At 40.6% G+C, this 18802-nt stretch overlaps 1 protein-coding gene and 1 pseudogene across 2 annotated transcripts in view; both read right to left on the bottom strand.

The window, feature by feature from the left end:
• Positions 1 to 18802, bottom strand: part of OXSR1 (oxidative stress responsive kinase 1) — a 101876-nt gene that overhangs the window by 61485 nt on the left and 21589 nt on the right. The window contains exons 1-3 of one of the 2 annotated variants that reach the window (XM_060638258.3): positions 8975 to 9084; positions 6502 to 6638; positions 82 to 223 (exon numbers count right to left, since the gene is read on the bottom strand). In XM_060638258.3, coding sequence (XP_060494241.1) covers positions 82 to 223; positions 6502 to 6592 — 233 coding nt within the window. In that variant the 5' untranslated portion in view covers positions 6593 to 6638; positions 8975 to 9084. Of the gene's footprint in view, positions 1 to 81; positions 224 to 6501; positions 6639 to 8974; positions 9085 to 18802 lie in introns of those variants that run through there. The other variant, XM_060638257.3, reaches the window with a different exon arrangement.
• On the bottom strand, positions 15339 to 18639 carry LOC132684095 (elongation factor 1-alpha 1 pseudogene; annotated as a pseudogene).

The raw sequence follows: 18802 nt of genomic DNA on the forward strand, positions 1-18802 counted from the left end.
ATGGGGAATGGCCTCAACGAAATGAGACGGCACGACTGTCACTGCACCTTCCCCAAAAGAAGAGTGTTGTCGTTTACATACCTGTGAATCTGTCCGTTTTTATGCAGGTATTCCAACCCTTCCAGCACTTCTCTAAGTATCGTAGCAATGGTAGCTTCGTCCAGGACTCCGCTTTTGTGCTCCCCCTTTGCCACAATGTGCTTAATAATATCGAGAACAGAACCTAAAAACCGAAGACAAAATTTGCCGTAAACTTCTGACTCATGTCATCTAATTCCAAGCCATTTTGAAATCAAACCAACGTAAACCTTTTCACAAACTTAATTGTATAGGAAAGGGAAAAAAAAGCAAACACAAGGAAATACAGAAGTTTAAAATTAATAACTTCTTCTCCATTTTAATCGAAAACAGAAAGCAGCCTACTAGCCAAATAGCAGTGTTACACCAGCATTTCCTTTAGACTTTTTAATAAGAATTTGGAAAAGGTGGTAGAGGATTTTTAACCACATCTGAAGAATCCCTAGGTAAACCTTACCCATCTATAACACATTAGTATAAAATACCATGAACGAATTTAAGTTTCCGACACTGGATCAGACTATGCGACACTATATGATTAAACGTATAAAAATACGATTGCAACACAGGTCAGATTACAGAAGAAATTCTTGGAAAGTCAGGGTCGCATGTGGGTTAAAATTAATTTTCAGTTTAACAAATAATAAGTAAGGCAAGGAAAAAAATGAAAGGATAAAAACGGCAGTTCTCTCTAAATAATAGCTATGATGTATTAGCAATCCCATTCTTCCCAGGATCAGAAATAATGCCCCGACTAAAAACTGGGGGGAGGGAGGGAAAAGATACCTACATAGTAATGAAAATCATAGAATCTTGACTGCCATACGTAATTATAATAATAAAAAGTCTGCTGAAGATCAGTAAGATTTCTGGTAGTACAATGGCCCATAAAGATCACAGAACCAAAACAAAACAATCTTTAATATTAGAAATTGTGCCAAGAAGTAGAATATAACATAAACTGCACAGAAAAGATTAGATTTCCATTTCTTGGCACAAGACCTGAATGATCAAGACTAAAACTGAAACACAAACTTATGTTGAAAACTTGCCCTGGTGGGTGCTTTTATTTCACACACTTAACAAGTAAAAAATGTACTTCCAAATAGATGGAAAGCAGGGTCTAGATGGGATCCTCCAAAACATGGGAGGACAGAACACACATTTACTTCAGCTCCCACTTGAAATCCATTAACTTCATACACTTGATAAAACAGGCATAAACCCCGGATGAAAAAGAAAACAGAGAAGATAAAGAAGAGAGACAACAATCATGTTTTGCAGGAAGGAAAACAAAAAGCTAAGCAGAAGAGAGAAATCTGAAAGTCCAACGCCTGTGGAGGACTATGCCAGTTAGGAAACGGCGTATCCCAACAGAGCACATACACCAAGGACTACCTAAGGGGAAGTGAGAGGAGATTGAAGAAAAGGGCTGGAAACGGGAAAACTGGTTGAAAATTCGTATAATGGGGAAGAAGATGCCCAGATTCCTCCTCCTCTCTCTGGAAACCAGACCACTGCCACTCCCCATGTCCAGCAGGAAGACAGGCAGTTTACTTTCTGGAGACAGTGAACCAGGGAGGCTCCAGATCCCAGGTGGTGTTTTCTAATACACTATCAGACTTTCCCCTCTTTATTGCTGAGATTCACAAGACTGTGACTCACACAGGGGGAGGCCTAAAGGAGACATTTTAAAAGTTCTGCTTAATCAATCACATATTAATCTCCAAAGCAAAGCCACTATACCAACAGGCCATATGTCTCATTTTTTTGAGAAATCCAGGCCACATAAGAACTGCTTAGTAAGAAGACATTTGTATAAACGCCAATCGAGACACACGTTTGTAACGCAAAGAATATCGAAAATAGGGAATGCAAAGGGGAAAATTCCTACTAGGAATTAAAAACTAACACAATGTATTCATTCAACAATTTGGCCATATTATATGCAAGATCTAGAACGGGGTGCCACAAAATATGTCAAGATGCACATGGCACAACAGTTGACTCTGGGAATTTCCAGTCTGGTAGATCAAGAAAATGGAGCAATAAAGACGTAGGGTACATAAAAGGTTACTAGATCTGTATTTTTAAAGAGTTTGAACCAGGAACTCCTTTTTAAAATCTTAAAAGATCGGGGCGGCTGGGTGGTTCAGTCAGTTAAGGGTCCGACTTCGGCTCAGGTCATGATCTTGCGGTTCGTGGGTTCGAGCCCCGTGTCGGGCTCTGGGCGGATGGCTCAGAGCCTGGAGCCTGCTTCACATTCTGTGTCTCTCTCTCTCTCTGCCCCTCCCCTGCTCATGCTCTGCGTGTCTGTCTCTCTAAAATAATAAACATTAAAAAAAAAAATCTTAAAAGATTTTTAATGATTTCACAACACCAATGATCAATGGGGAAATTAAAGCAGTGCACATCCCCAGTCTATGTTCATAACAGACATTTTTAACAAGCTACATAAAAAGCCCCTTCTTTCGTGGTATAAAATTTCTTCTCCAATTCAGTCTCCCAACAATATAATTTTTATTGGTGGAGGGATAATCATACCACTAAGACCTTTATCTTTAATTGATAAATTTGGTCCTAGAAAGTACCCATTTGTTCCCATATGATTTCTTCAGCATCTTGTAGCATCCAACATGATGATAGTGCTTATAATCCTCCCTCCTCAAATATCAAAATTACATGGAAGTCTTCATATCAACTAAGAAAGGTGAAGGTAAGATACGCTAAGCAAAAGAAGACTGCAGATTATCACTGGATGAATCAATTAACACCTAAAGAAAATTAAGAATAAAAAGGGAAGGTTGTAACAGCATGCACCGTCTTATATCCTTGGGCACAACCTGGAAGAAATATTTTACACAGATAATCAGATCTCAAACTTTAACACATGAAGGAATTAGTTGGCAAACTAGTTAAAAGTGTAGATTTCCAGATCTCACAGACTGTCTGTCATTCAAGAGATCTAAAGTGGGCCCAAGAAGGTGTATTTTAACAACCTAGGCTCCTAGATGAACACTGCCCATTGAAACCTAAGCATTTCTCAGAGTAATAGCAAGGAGAATGGAAAACAAGAGGGAATAAGTACAAATTTGGTAACAAAGCAAAAAGTTAAAATGTAAACACCTATTCCAAAAATCCATCTCATGTCTGCTTTCCTTGCCTATGGCACAGAACATTTAAAAAGCAATGCAAAACTTTTACTGTCCAAGAATATCATTATTACATATTAAAATACTTTTGAAAAAGTAGCAAAGGAGCTTCCGGGTTAAGGCACTTATGAAATCTCCTAATTATATTGCTCAAATTATTCAGTCAACATGTTTATTGCCTCAGTTTACTTTTATGAAACAATACTCTGAATCCGAAATTAGCTCATTTTAGTTATCAGAATTTCTGCCAAGAAGCTTTAACCGATATTCAGCCACTGGGTTTTGTTCGTTTCTTCCTGAGCCATGGAAGGTTTCAAAGGGGTCAAATTGGCTTGGGCTGAATATTCCACTTCAGACAAATAGACATACCCCTCCGTTGTTGCCTGAACAACCAAAGACGGTCCCTATTATTAATACCAGATATTCTACTCGGGTCCTGCTTAGATCGAAGAAGTTCCCATACTTGGGGCACCTGGGTGGCTCAGTCGGTTAAGGTTCCAACTTCAAGCTCAGGTCATGATCTCACGGTTCACGAACTCAAGCCCCATGTCGGGCTCTCTGCTGTCAGTACAGAGCCCGCTTCGTATCTTCTATCCTCCTTTCTCTCTGTCCCTCCCCAACTCGCTCTCTCTCAAAAATAAAAATAAAATAAACTTGAAAATGAAAAACTTCCCATACTTTTTTTTATGTCTTAGAAGATGACAAAGTTGAGAGCATCTCTAAACAACAAAATAATTCACTAAGACAGTGAATTTAAATTAGATTTCTGCATTGCTACAAGTCATCACTCTAAGTCGAATAGGTAATTCTCTCTTCTCCTTTCAGAAACTTTCTGAATTACTTTGATTTCTAAAACTCTTACATTGCAGTTTGGTGTTAATAAGCTGCAGAAATAGCTCTTTAGATCAGAACTGCTTCCAATTTCTGAAGATTAACTTCCTATACTAAAATCTCAACATTCAACATCAGAGATTAATTCACAGAAGAATATTACAGTTATAAGGAGGCATTAAGAAATGACTATAATACTGACACACGAAATTCAACTTATTTTAACCATGACGTCCACCGGGTTGATGGGTGTAAGAGTGACAGCTGCAACTCAGATTATGATTTAATTAGCTTCTTAAATTCTACGTCAGTACATGTTGCTAGATGAAAAATATGCTTCTGGTTTTTTCTTAAAGTTTATTTATCTGAGAGACAGAGAGAGAGTGCAAGCAGGGGAGGGGCAAGGAGAGAGAAGGACAGAGGAGTCAGAGTGGGCTCTGTGCTGACAGCAGAGAGCCTGATGCTGGGCTTGAACTGACAAACCGTGAGATCATGACCTGAGCTGAAGTCAGACACCTAACCAACTGAGCCACCCAGGCGCCCCAATACGCTTTTGTTTTTAGGGGGCACCTGCGTGGCTCGTCAGTTGTGTGTCCGACTCTTGGTTTCAGCTCCAGTCATGATCTCAGGGTCATAGGATTGAAACTCACGTCAGGCTCAGTGCTGAGGGTGGAGCCTGCTTCAGATTGTCTTTCTTCCTCTGCCCCCTCCCCACTCACACTTTCTCTCTAAAATCAATTTTTTTTTTTTTTTTTAAAGAAAGAAATCTGGGGGCACCTGGATGGCTCAGTCGGTTAAGCACCCAACTCTTGATTTCGGCTCAGGTCACCATCTCGCGGTTCGTGAGTTCGAGCCCCGCATCAGGCTCTGTGCTCACAGTGCCATGCCTGCTGGAGATTCTGTCTCTGCCCCATCCCTCTGCACGCGTGTGCACGTGTGCTCTCTCTAAAGAAATGAACTTTGTTTAAAAATATGCTTTTGTTTTATACATTTTGGCTAAAAAAAGTTGATGTGAAAGAAGATAGCCTAAACATATTTCTGTTAACTCTGGTTATTCACATGACTTAATTACTCAAAAGGAGCCTCTGCTTATCAATGGTCTTCTCCTCTCACTCTCTCTGCTCCTTCTGTAGGCCCCCATCAGTTTCGCAAGACACACCATACTCTTCCATCCTGCCTCCAGAACCTTCTCTGCATGGTGTTCCCTCTATCTGGATGACTTCTCCCATCCTTCCCTTGAAATCTCGCCCACTTCCCACGTTACCTGGCTAATTATTACCTATTCCTCTGGTCTCAGCTGAACGTCACCTCCTGAGGGAAGTCTTTGTTAACCCCACCACACCCATTCTCCCTCAATAAAATACAGTCTCCTGGTACCTGTTCCCATGGCACCTGATACTTCTTCCTGGTACTCTACATACTTATACTTATTTAATTGTAACTTTTCCTTATTAGCTATGAGGCCCATAAGAGCAAGGAACATGATTCACCAATGCAGTGGTGAATAGTAAGTAATCTGATGAATGGAATTTTAAACGAGCAATAAATCTTGGCACAGTTTCTCTGTATTTTAAAAACATTTTAGGGGCGCCTGGGTGGCTCAGTCGGTTGAGTGTCCGGCTTTGGCTCAGGTCATGATCCCACGGTTGGTGGGTTCGAGCCCCACGTCGTGCTCTGTGCTGACAGCTCAGAGCCTGGAGCCTGCTTCAGATTCTGTGTCTCCCTCTCTTTCTGCCCCTCCCCTGCTCATGCTCTGTGTCTCTCTCTCTCTCTCTCTCAGAAATAAACATTAAAATAAACAAACAAATAAATAAATAAATAAAACATTTTGAAGCTGTGCTCAGGTCTAGCTTTTGTTTTCTAAAAGTATTTAATGTATCTCTTCAGTTTAAATGTTTATTCACTTTCTGACTAAAACAAGCAAGATTTCATTTTCCTAAAAAAAGATGCAATTCTTTAATATTTTTAAAGGCTTAGATGTAAGATTACGTTGACTCAAAAAAAAAAAAAAAAGGTAAGTAATTATAAAAAGAGTTAACAGCTGGAACATGTTTGAAAATTATCCCCCAGGAAACGTGCTGAGTCCTAGGCTGGAAAAGTTGGGCACTGTCCCAGTAAACCTAAGACGAGGAGAGACAGAAAGGTACATTTAATAGACGTCCCACCCAGCTACATGTCCTGCCCCTTCTGAGATCAGGATATATACTCCCTGCAGAAGAAACGGGGATTTCTTAAAAAATATACATTCGTTCTGCTCAGGAGTAGCAGAAAGGATGGGCTGGCATACAGGTACGGATGAAAGAGTTAAGCAGACAAAGTATTGCTATTCATCAGAGGACTTTTCAGCAAAACATTAAAAACTCTGTATTACACATTTTTGTAAGTTACAAATAAAGCAAATTATGCTATAGGTGATCAATAATGAAAGATACAGTATTACCTAATATTCCCATATCTGTCCATACTGAAAGAACCATGCTTGACCACCATCTTGAAAGGTGGTTGGTGTTAGCAAGGATTCCAACCATCATATGAACAAGGCCTTTAACAAAGCAATCCAGTTTCTCCAGTGTGTCACTAATGGGATTGAAACAAAAAGGTGATTCTGGCTACACTGAAAAGCATCAAATAACATGGGATTATTATTAATGACTCAATTTCTTGTGCATCTACATGTCAGCACAATTATAGATGCTTGACGTACGTCATCTCAATTACTACTCCCCAATACCTAAAATACAGAAAGGTATCCCCATGTGACAGAAAAGTTAACAGGTTCAAAGGGTTTAAATAATTTGCCCAATGACATAAACCGGCAAAGTAGGAAAGCTGGAATTTAATTCTAAAGCCTATGCTCTTTCCTTTATGGCCTCGCTAGGGAAGTCAAGTGTTCAATTCTAAAATGGAAAATCATGCTCCTACACAAAATACATATGCAAACAAAAACCAAGCAGCACAGCGATGGGAAGGTCGGGCGGCTCCATCACTCACGAGTCCTCCCAATCTCGCCACGATTCAAATCCGTGCTTTGGCAAAATGTCTAAGTTACTACGTGACTTGGGCCTTCAGATAACCATAACAACAAAATGTCCAGTCTAGTGACAATGGTCTGCTTCTGGCCATCAGTAATACTTACATTTTATTCTAAGGACTTAAGCAGAAATAACTGTATACATATGGCAGGATAAAGCACCGTACTTAATCATAATACTGGGGACCAAAATTTTCTGTATAAGAGAAAAGAGACTCACGTATAATTTCAAAGAAGCTTCAAAAGTCTATAATGTTAAACTTGAAATGGAAATATTAATTCCAAATCATAATTTTTAATATATTTCTAAGCTCTTTCAACCAGAAGTGATGATAATGATGTAGCAATGACCAAACATCCTACTTTTGCTTTCTAAATACCTTTCCCCTAACAAAAATCAGAACTCCTTGGAGTATTGGCTGATTGTGGATCTAGGAAAAGTAATATAAACGTGACCCTAGGAAATCCTGAACCAAAAAACAAGGAAGTAACCAAAGACTAACGCATTCATGTCAAAAGGACATAGGAATAAGCTTAAAGGGAGTCCTAATGACAAAATTTTGGATGACCTGAGCATCCAAAGAAGAGAGTAAAACTACATTGAAAGACACTAAATATATAAAATTCCTTGTGTCTACGATGACACTCAAAAAAAAAAAAAAAAAAAAAAAAAAAAAAGAAAGCCTTACCCAACAGGAAAAAGGAAAAAAACCAAACAAACCCTATTTGCAACCACTGGAGGTGAGTATTAAATCAACTCTTTACTCTGAAAATTAGTACTGAAAAAAAAAATCAATTATTTATCTTGCATTTTTAGTAGGAACCACAATACAGATTACCCAAAGAGCTCCAGTTAATGAGGTAAAGTTCCTTTACACAGAACAATGCCAAGTTTACAAATGTAAAAGAAAGGATGCAATGAGAAAAGTCACCATTCTGCAACCCTTGACAGAATAATTAATTCAAACAAGGACTGTGAATGGATGCTAAAATCATTAAAGGAAAGAGTAAGGTGGGAGGGGCGCCTGAGTGGCTCAGTTAGTTAAGCGACTGACTCTGGGTTTCGGCTCAGGTCATGATCTCACGGTTGGTGGGACTGAGTCCCACGTAGGGCTCTGTGCTGGCAGTGCAGAACCTGCTTGGGATTCTCTCTCTCTGCCCCTCCCCTGCTCATGCCCTCTCTGTCTCTCTCTCGCTGTCTCCAAAATAAACACATAAACTTTAAAAAATGGGAAAAAAAAAAAAAAAAGGTGGGGAACTGGATACTCTCAGGGCCCAAGTATCACCTCACAGATTACTCGCTAGCTGCAAAGGGGAACAAGTTAACTTTTCCATGGTGAGGTCTGGCTGTCAAAATCTCAAGCAATCGAAAGTCACATCACCATTAAAGATATAACCAGAAGGCAACACTTCCTGGTGTGATGCACTACGAACACAGCATCACCCACAAAATACTGTCCAAAAATTCTAACTTACATCGAATCAAGCCTTTGGGTCCAATTTTTAATTTGTAAGAAAGCAAGGGAAACAAATCGAGTTAAATATCACCAGGAAGAAATAACCAGATAAATCCGAAATGCGGGTCATTCTATAAGAAGTTATGGTCAGACCCTTGACCAGAACCTTCAGCAAGCTGCTGTCATGGCACAAAGGAAGCTGTGGGGAACCATCAGAGATGGAGTGAGGCTTCAGAGGCATGGCAACCAAATGCAACGTGTGAAACCTGTCTCGGCTCATGCCCTCCCATCTTTAGCAGATACTAAGTCCTCAGCATCTCCTCCAATGCCAATGTGCACGAAAACCAAACCAGGAAAAAACCAACCGGATATCTTTATTACCTTTCCAACCAACGGAAGTTAGCGTTTCACCATACTCTACTCACCTCCACTTAGCAGCTTCATGACTAGCCACAGCTCATCTTTTACCACAAAAGACGTGTAGTAAGACACAATATTAGGATGATGGCACTGACTCATGGCTTGAATTTCTTTCTACAAGGAAGAGAAAATATGATTAATTTATCATGCGCAAGCCTGAAACAACACTACAAGTGAGCGAATTCAGATTTGTATATCCAAGGCTGGCTTAAGCCTCTGTGAGATCTCCATGGCTCTGACCTCCTTGAGAAGAGTTAAACGAAAAAAACCCCTCAGTTTCCCTCAGTCCATTCTGACTAGTCATTCCACTCATAATCTTTGGAACTCGAAACATGCACTACTTATACGACACCGCAAAGGCCTTCGTGGGGACACACATTGTTACTTCAAGGTGCTCTTGAAAAAGCATCTTGGGAAATCTGGTTTTACAGCCATAGAGCATAATGACTAATAAACAGAGGGTGGTTTTTGTTTTGTTTTGCTTGTCTTCAAGTGTCTTTATTCCGCCTTTAAAATGTATTTTTATTATTGAAAGATAGTTGAAATACAATGTTGTATTAGTTCTAGGTATACAACACCAGTGACTTGACAATTCTATACATTACTCACTGCTCACCACGGGAAGTGTGGTCACCATACAATATTATTATAATATTATTGACTATATTCTCCATGCTGGACTTTCCATCTCTGTGACTTAGTTATTTATAACTGGAAGTTTGTATCTCTCAATCTCCTTTATCTAGCTCACCCATCACCCTGCACCCCCATGGTGAGATTGTTCTCTGTATTTAGCAGTCTGGTTTTTGTTTGTTCTCGTTTTGTTTGTTAGATTCCACATGCAAGTGAAATCATACGGTATTTTTCTTCATCTGACCTACTTCACTTAATATAGTATCCTCTAGGCCCATCCACGTTGCCACAAATGGCAGGACTCCATGATTTTTTATGTCTGAGTAGTATTCCACTGTGTGTGTGTCTGTGTAAAAATCACATCTTTTTTATCCATTCATCTGTAGATGGACACTTGGGTTGCTTCCAAATCTTGGCTATGGTAAGCAATGCTGCGATAAACACAGGGGTGCAAATATCTTCTCAAATTAGTATTTTCATTTTTAGGTGGTAAATACCCAGCGGTGGAATAATTACTAGATCATATGGTAGTTCTATTTTTAATTTTTTGAGAAGCCTCCATACCGTTTTCCACAGTGGCTACATCAGTTTGAATTCCCAGTAGTGCACGAGGGTTCCTTCCCTTTTCTCCACATCCTCACCAACACTTGTTATTTCTTGTCTTTTTTATTTTAGCCATTCTGACAGGTGGGAGGTGGTTTTGATTTGCATTTCCCTGATGAGTGATGTTGAGCATTTTTCATGTGCCTGTTGGTCATCTGTAGGTCTTCTTCGGGAAAATGTCTATTCAGGTAGAGGTTCCTTTTTGGTTTGTGGGTTTTGTTTTATTTTGAAAATATCGTTTCATCCCATTTTTGTGAATTAATTAACAATTCTCACTCTGAAAAGAAATCTCCTAAAGCAGGACAAGGTCATAAACTAAATCCAAAGTAGAAACCTGAGCACCCTCTAAGTTTATCTACAACCTTGGGGTTATGCATTTAAATTAGGCTGGGTGAGATAAAATGCCTCATATAGCCCTGAGTGATCTGGGCCCTGCCTACCTCTCCAGTCTCAATCCTACTCCCTTCACTGACCCTACCCCAAAATACCCTCTACAATCCAGCCACAGTAAACTTCAGGTGAGCACGCTTCTTCAACCATGGATATTTAACCCTATTGTTCCCTGTGCCTCAAATAGACTTCCATCATTATTTTACCCTAGCTAAAAATGCCAATTCTTCCTTCTGATCTAGCCAAAATATCATTTCTACCAGTTCCCCAAGGTTGCTTCCAAACTCCCTGTGTATCTCTTTACATCACAGCCCATATGTACTGGATAGTGCATTGGGTGCTTACTTATCTGTTCCTCCCTGGTGGACTGAGAGCTCCTGAAAGCAAGTACTTCCAAAAGTGGATCTCTAAATGCAAGCTGGTGCATATTACACACACACACACGGGGCTATTAGCCTAAAAAAGAATGACATCTTGCCATTTGCAATAACATGGATGGCCCTAGAGGGTATAATGGCCAAGTGAAATATGTCAGAGGAAGACAACATATGATTTCACTCATATACAGAATTTAAGAAACAAAACCAAGAAAATAAAGAGACAAACAAAAAAACAGACTCTTAAATACAGAGAACAAATTGGTGGTTGCCAAAGGGGAAGTGTGTGTGTGTGTGGGGGGGGGGGGGGGGGTGAAATACATAAAGGGAATTAAGAGTATACTTATCGTGAGCACTGAGTATTGTACAAAATTGTTGAATCGTTATACTGTACTCCTGAAACTAATATATAAGTGTTTGTTAATTATACTTGAATTTTTAAAAATCCACACAAAAAAGTAGATTCCCTAAACACTGCAGAACTTATCATATTATATAGTAACTGCTTATTTATTTTTCTGTACCCTTCACAAAACTTTAAGCTCAAAGAAAGCTAAGACTCTGTATTCGTGGCACTTAACACTGTGCCTGGCACACAGTACACCTTCAACAAATATTTATTGAATGAATTAATTTATACAACTTTTTACTTATTCAATTACTGTACTTGCCCTATGCCCTTGGTCTTTGTACAGTAGAGCCAATTGTGTAAAAGTTGCCCATAGGCTCTGATTCAAAAGCAGTGCTCTGTGAACCTTAGTTTTGCTTATCGTTTCTACTTGAATGTAAATTCCTTTATAGCAAGGACCTTGCCGTACGCATTTTTCCAACCTCCAAAGTCACCAGCACAGTCTTCTGTACTAAAACCTAAGTAAAACTAAAGTCAGCACCTGCCTGTTGACATAGTGCTATGAAGATTAAAGGAGATGAGAAGTACATAGGAGAGGGAATATATAGGACAACATATATTGCCAGCAAGTTGTAAAGATAGCACGTTACAAGAATCCTCTGGAAAGAACAATGAAGGTAGGCAAGAAGTCCTTGCAAAGGAGGTAAGAACGAGGTTTAGTGCGGTAGGATATAGGGAAACGACAGCAGTAGAAGGTGAGAGGCACAACCACACAAAAGATGAAATACGCAAGACATATTTTAGGATGCAATGAGTAAACCTAAGGCAAGCAGTTCATGCTTTCAACGGACATTTACCAATGTGCCAGGTGCAGTGCTAGGTGCTTCACTACGAGGGTGAGCCCTCATGAAACTTACAGTCGAGTGAAGAAGTCAGACCAATACTAATTTAACAACACACAACAATAAATAGTTTGATAGGAGAAGTACTAGATACTACGTGATTTCACTGGAGAGGCCAATTATCAAAAAATAGAAGTGATAATCAGGGATGGCTTCCTGTAAGTTTTACAGGTCTGACTGTTGAGTTACTTGGGACCGTATCATAAAGGACTGTGTAAGTGTGTTCAAGAATTCAGGCTTCATCTTAACAGCAAAGGGAAGGCATCAGAGCTTTAACTATATATGCCATTTCATAAAAACACTCTAGCTACAATCAGAAAGTAAGTGTGGGAAGGCGAGACTAGAGGCAATGATACTGCCTAAGGCTGTTGCTATGACCTGGGTGAGGGACAATGGTGGCCTGAAAAATTATAAATAACTAGTTACTCGGTTTGGGTATTTACACTGTGGCTATGTTACTGTCAGGAGAACCTGGGTGAACAGCATACAGGAACTTTCTGTACTTCTTTTGCAACTCTTCTAGAAGTTTAAAACTATCTCAAAATATAGCTTTAGGGGCGCCTGGGTGGCTTAGTCCATTGAGCGTCCGGCTCTTGATTTCGGCTCAGATCACGATCTCCGGGTTCATGAGACTGAGGCCAGGATCAGGCTCTGGGCTGACAATGTGGAGCCTACTTGGGATTCTCTCTCTCCGCCCTTCCCCGACTTGTGCACATGTTCTCTCTCTCTCAAAATAAACATCTAAAAATAATTTTAAAAAACAGAATGCTAAAAAAAAAAATAAGTGGCAATATGAATGGAAAGACAGGGAGGAGTCAAGAGCTGTGCTGAAGAAGTATAAACCATAGGACTTGGTGACTCACTGGATGAGGGAGGTAAGACAGTGCGACAATTCATGCACAGAGTTGGGGTCAAACTGTCCAATGTCTTAAATTGAAACTAAGGGTTTTCAGCTTTACTCTGGGGCGTGGCGGGGGGTTGGGGGGTGGGCAGGGACAGCTCACAAAGGGTCTTCTAACAGGAGACTATCAGAGAACCATCAAATTCAAAAACCGAAAGGGCCTTAAAGATTTCTTTCCTTCTCGTCTATTCCTTTAAGGGGTGGGAGGGAGGGTTCCTTTATCTTAACTCCCACTGAAATTATCCTTTTCCCTTTCAGTTCAAAAGGAAAAATACGTATATAAGTTTTGCAAGAATGCTATATTCCTGACTCAATTTTCCCAGTGGCTCCCTTCCACATCAAAATGAATTCCACCCCCCTACTGAAAGTGCTTTCTTGACAGTCCTGTTACCTGCTGCTGCCAACAGCTTTTGTGTGGACTTCGTTCTCCACCGGAAGCTCTCAAGTATTGCTTAATGATCACTTTTCATTCCTGGAACGCATCTCCATTTGTAACATTTACTCCTGATTTTCTAATTACCCCAATGCAAGCAGTTTTCATCTGTTTCACACCATTCAGTCAGGCCCCCAAGTAATGTTAAGTTATTCACTCATACAGAGTGAACACGATAAAGTCCCTGCCCTCATGGAATGCTCAATATGAAACAAACAATTCTTCCATCTATCGAATGTCTGAGCAGGGGGCACCTGGGTGACTCAGTTGGTTAAGCGTCCAGCTCTTGGTTTTGGCTCCAGTCCTGATCTCGTGGTTCTTGAGTTTGAGTCCCGCATCAGGCTCTGCGCTGATGGTGGGAGTCTGCTTGGAATTATCTCTCTGACCCTCTGCTGTTCTCTCTCTCTCTCTCAAAATAAATAAACTTTAAAAAATAAATAAAGTAAAATAATAAAATGTCTAGGGAATGTGCCTTCCTTTCCATTATTACTGTCACTGCCTGAATTTAGAATCTTAATACCTCCTTGTATGGCCCAGCGTACCTCAAATTATGGGCTGTAACCCACATGGGCCAGGAGACAAACTTAAGTAGGTAACGTTAGAAACAAAAAAAGAAATAGAAAATCAGTGTGTGTCCCACATAATATAATTAAAATTATTTTATGAAAACGTTTCAGGGATATTAATATTTATGAATATATACATAAAAAGAATTCTTTCCCAACTCTACACCCCTGCCTAGTAAGGTTTCTATCTCTGTTCAAAGTATCCCCCAGCTGTGGTGGGCCAGAACACAAACATCTCCACGGAGGCCTCCATTCTTGTAACCAGGAGGATGCCTCCTCTCTTACTTCAAAGTACTTAATACCTCTTCCAGGTGTTTGTCATGCTGGGCCTTGTATAGGACACAAGAGTCTTAACTTTTTTTTTTTTTTTTTTTTTTTTTTTTCCCAAATAGGCTTCATGCCCAGGGTGGAGCCCATCGCAGGACTTGAACTCATGACCAAGACCTGTGCTGAGATCAAGAGTCAGACACTTAACCGACTGAGCCAGCCAGGCATCCCAAGAGTTTTAACTCTTCAACTGGATTGTGAGCCTCCTAGTAGACAGAAAGACATTTTAAGTTTCTTCATGTTCCCCTCAAGTGTTGGTCCAATGAATCTAGTCCTAGTATCTACCAGAGAAGAGAAAAAGCTCAAAATACTGCATAGTGTGCCTGTGAATAATATCTCTGGAGAAAATAAATGCAGTAAAATTTGACAGCTGATTTCCCAATCACACTTAGCAAAGGCTGTCAGACAAGAAAACATTTTGACAAAAGAAAGGAGCGCTATACTGCCTCCTCACTGATAACTGTCACACAGGCTACGCACCTATAATCTGGTTCACGTCAGCACCCTTTCTACGTTATTGTAAAGATAATTTTGAAAAAAAAAATTAAAAATCACAACACCAAAAGTTTGGTATGTTGATCTAAAAGATTTTTAAGATAAACTTAAAGGGCTTCTCGACTCTCAGAAACAGAGCCCTTCTCACTCAGATCTCAGCTCCTGACCCTACAAATACCACACATAAATCCAGCATTCTTTATGTTCCCGATGTTTCTTCAGGCTTTGGTGGGACCTTACTTGTTTGCGCCCCAAAAAAGCCTATTATCTTAAATGTGCTTTACTACAAGTCACTCTCCTCCTCCCTTCACTTATTTGTCAAATATATAAATACTGTATTTGCAATCTAAAGCTTATTGGACTAGGTGGGCAAAATGATGGAGATCTAACCTATTTCTTTTTTTTTTTTTTTTCTCATTAAACTTTTGTTTTAGTGGGTCTCAAAACTCTGTGACAGATTTTTGGCCAAGTTGTTTCCATTAAAAAGTACTGATTTCAAAAACTAGTAACTTAAAACTGCCACACACACAAAAAACAAATGGTCCACAAAACATTCTCCTTTCCTTCTGAAGGTTTTACGATGCACTGCTGTCATTAACCAGTCGTTTACTATTCAACTTAAATGGCCAACGGACACAAACAGTTCTGAGACCGTTCTTCCACCACTGATTAAGACTGGGGTGGCACGTATTGGGGATAATATTCCTTTAGCCTTCTGAGCTTTCTGGAAGACTTGGTGACTCTGCCAGCTCCAGCTGCCTTCTTGTCCACCGCTTTGATGACACCCCCAGCAACCGTCTGTCTCATGTCACCAACAGCGAACAGCCCAGAGGAGGACAGTCAGAGAAGCTCTCGACACCCATGGGCGTGCCAGGAACCATATCAACGATGGCAGCGTCACCAGATTTCAAGAACTCAGGACCATCTCCCAGCTTTTTTCCAGAACGACGGTCCATCTTCTCTTTCAGCTCAGCGAACTTGCGGGCGATGTGAGCTGTGTGACAGTCCAGCACAGGTGCATATCCGGCATTGACCTGGCCTGGATGGTTCAGGATAATCACCAGAGCTGGGAGGCCAGCTGCTTCCACTGGTGGGTCATTTTTGCTGTCACCAGCCACACTGCCACCATGAACATCTTTGACACATACGTTCTTGACACTGAGGCCCACGTTGTCCCCAGGAAGAGCCTCACTCAAAGCTTCATGGTGCATTTCAACAGACTTTACTTCAGTTGTAACACTGACTGGAGAAAAAGTGACCATCGGGCCTGCCTTAAGGACACCGGTCTCCACTCGACCCACAGGGACAGCACCAATACCACCAATTTCGTAGACATCCTGGAGGGGCAGACGCAAGGGCTTGTCAGTTGGACGAGCAGGTGGCAGAACGCAATCCAGAGCTCCAAGCAGCGTGGTTCCACTGGCATTGCCACTCTACACTTAACTTTCCATCCCTTGAACCAATGGCATGTTAGCACTTGGTTCCAGCATGCTGTCACCATTCCGACCAGAAATTGGCACCAATGCTACGGTGTCGGGGTTGTAGCCAATTTCCTCCATGTAGCCGTTGACTTCCTTAACGATTTCCTCGTATCTCTTCTGGCCGTAGGGGGGCTCAGTGGAATCCATTTTGTTACACCGACAATATAAGTTGTTTTACGCCCAGTGTGTAAGCCAGAAGGGCATGCTCACGGGTCTGCCCCTTCTTGGAGATACCTGCTTCAAATTCGCCTGAGAGTTGCCTGTAATCATATTTTTGATAAAGTCTCTGAGTCCCGGGGCATCAATGATGGTCGTGTAGAACTTGCTGGTCTCAAATTTCCCCAGGGAGATACCAATGGTGACACCACGTTCACGTTTGGCTTTGTTTCTCCAAGACCCAGGTATACCTGAAGGAGCCCTTTCCCATCTCAGCAGCCTCCTTCTCAAATTTTTTGATAGTTCTTTTGTCAATCCCACCACATTTGTAGATCAGATGACCAGTAGTGGTAGACTTGCCCGAACCTACGTGTCCAACGATGACGATGTCGACATGAGTCTCTTCCCATTTTGGTTTAGGTTCAGTGGTGGTTTTCACGACACGTGTGTTCTGGAGGCAAACCCATGGCGAGAAAGCTAACCTATTTCTTTTACCAAGCTATGCCAAACACGCATTCCTCTACGAGTAAGGCCCTAGTGTTAATACACAAATATTCCTTTCTAGATGTCAAACATCTGAGAACAGATGTTCTCCTTTTGAAGCAAGATTATAATTAGTTAGCATTATGTGAAGTAGAAAACGATAGACCTGACTCAGAAAGACCTGATTTTTAATCCGGACCCTGTCACTTAACGTAGGATTTACTTCCTTCATGTAAAATGTAGCTACTACCTGTCTCATGGGAGGCATTTAGGAGGGTAAAGTACACTTAAGTGCCTATCACTGAAAAGATGTTTGCTATTATGGTCATATGAACACAGTCAAGTTATTTAAGCTTTGAACTTTCATTTCTTTAATCATAAAGTAATAAATAATAAGACTTTCATTCACCTGTAAGCTCTCCTTAAGGGTTATGTAAAGTAACTGACAAATGATACAAATTCATACTGGGCTTCTCAAATTCCAGTCTTAATTATATAGGTTAAAAATTTTGTTTCTCCTCAAGGGGCACCTGCGTGGTTCAGTCAGCTAACTGTCTGACGTTAGCTCGGGTCATGATCTCACAGTTTGTAAGTTTGAGTCCCGCTTCAGGCTTTCCACTGTCAGAGCCCATTTCAGATCCTTTGTCCCTCTCTCTCTGCCCCTCACAGGTGCTATCTCTCTCTCTCTCTCTCAAAAATTAACATTAGGAAAAAAAAAATTGTGTTTCCTCAAAAGAATTAGTTTATGATTTATAGCCTTTTTGTATGATCACTGCAGTTCAATATCCAAATGATGCCCTAAGGGGTTGTGGACATCCGTAAATCCAAGATCACTGTGTAGGATTTCCAGCAGCATCTCCCTTCAAGTAAGTGTATGTTCTCTCACCAGAGAGGCTCAAGATCATACCAGAAACTTCCTTTTTCAGCTTCTGCTCATACATTACCAACTCCTAAAGAAATGCATCTGTTTCCTCTGCTGAAAGTTCAATGTGTAATTCTATTATCCCTTTTCCTTTTATCCCAGTCTTCCCTAATACTCAGTGCAGGTTACACCAGAAATTAAATCCAGTCTGGGAGCAGAAAGACTTCTGGACTGGCAGATCATCCCAGGCCTAACTCCTGCCTTTCTATCACTAACTGCACATGACCTTAGACAAATACTTAAGAAAATAACAATATTAGTTCACATTTGCATGGCAGTTTATAGTTTTCAGGTACTGGGTCATTTGATCCTCAAGAAAAACCTCGTGAAGTACACAAAACAGATATTATTATTTCCATTTTAAGCCAAAGAAACTGAGGATTTACAAAGTGAAATGATTTGAAAATCTACCTCATGTCTTATTGCTGAAACTGACTACACACCCACAGCTCTGGGTGTCAGGGCTCATAAAAGAAGTACAAAACAATCTCTGTGTGACCCTCTTTTAATGCCACAGGACATCTCTTGTAGCTACTAATCCTTGAGTCTCCCTTTCCTCTCTTTTTCCCCAGCCTTTGGAGAAGGCAATGCTGCTTGGGGGTCATTCTGCCTCTCACCTTGCATCAGTGGTCAGAATGCAGACTGGTACCATGTTCCTAGGAGGCCAAAGCCTTTTCAAGCATATTCCACTCAACCCAGGTATCGTAACTGCACGATACCAGCATGATACTAGTTTAAGGAAAGAGACGAGCAAGGAAGCAAGGTTTATAACAATAAAAAAGAGAAAAAAATTAATTGTCCAATACCAGAAATAG

The sequence above is a fragment of the Panthera onca genome, chromosome C2 (assembly GCF_046562875.1).
Source record: "Panthera onca isolate mPanOnc1 chromosome C2, mPanOnc1 haplotype 2, whole genome shotgun sequence".
NCBI lineage: Eukaryota > Metazoa > Chordata > Mammalia > Carnivora > Felidae > Panthera > Panthera onca.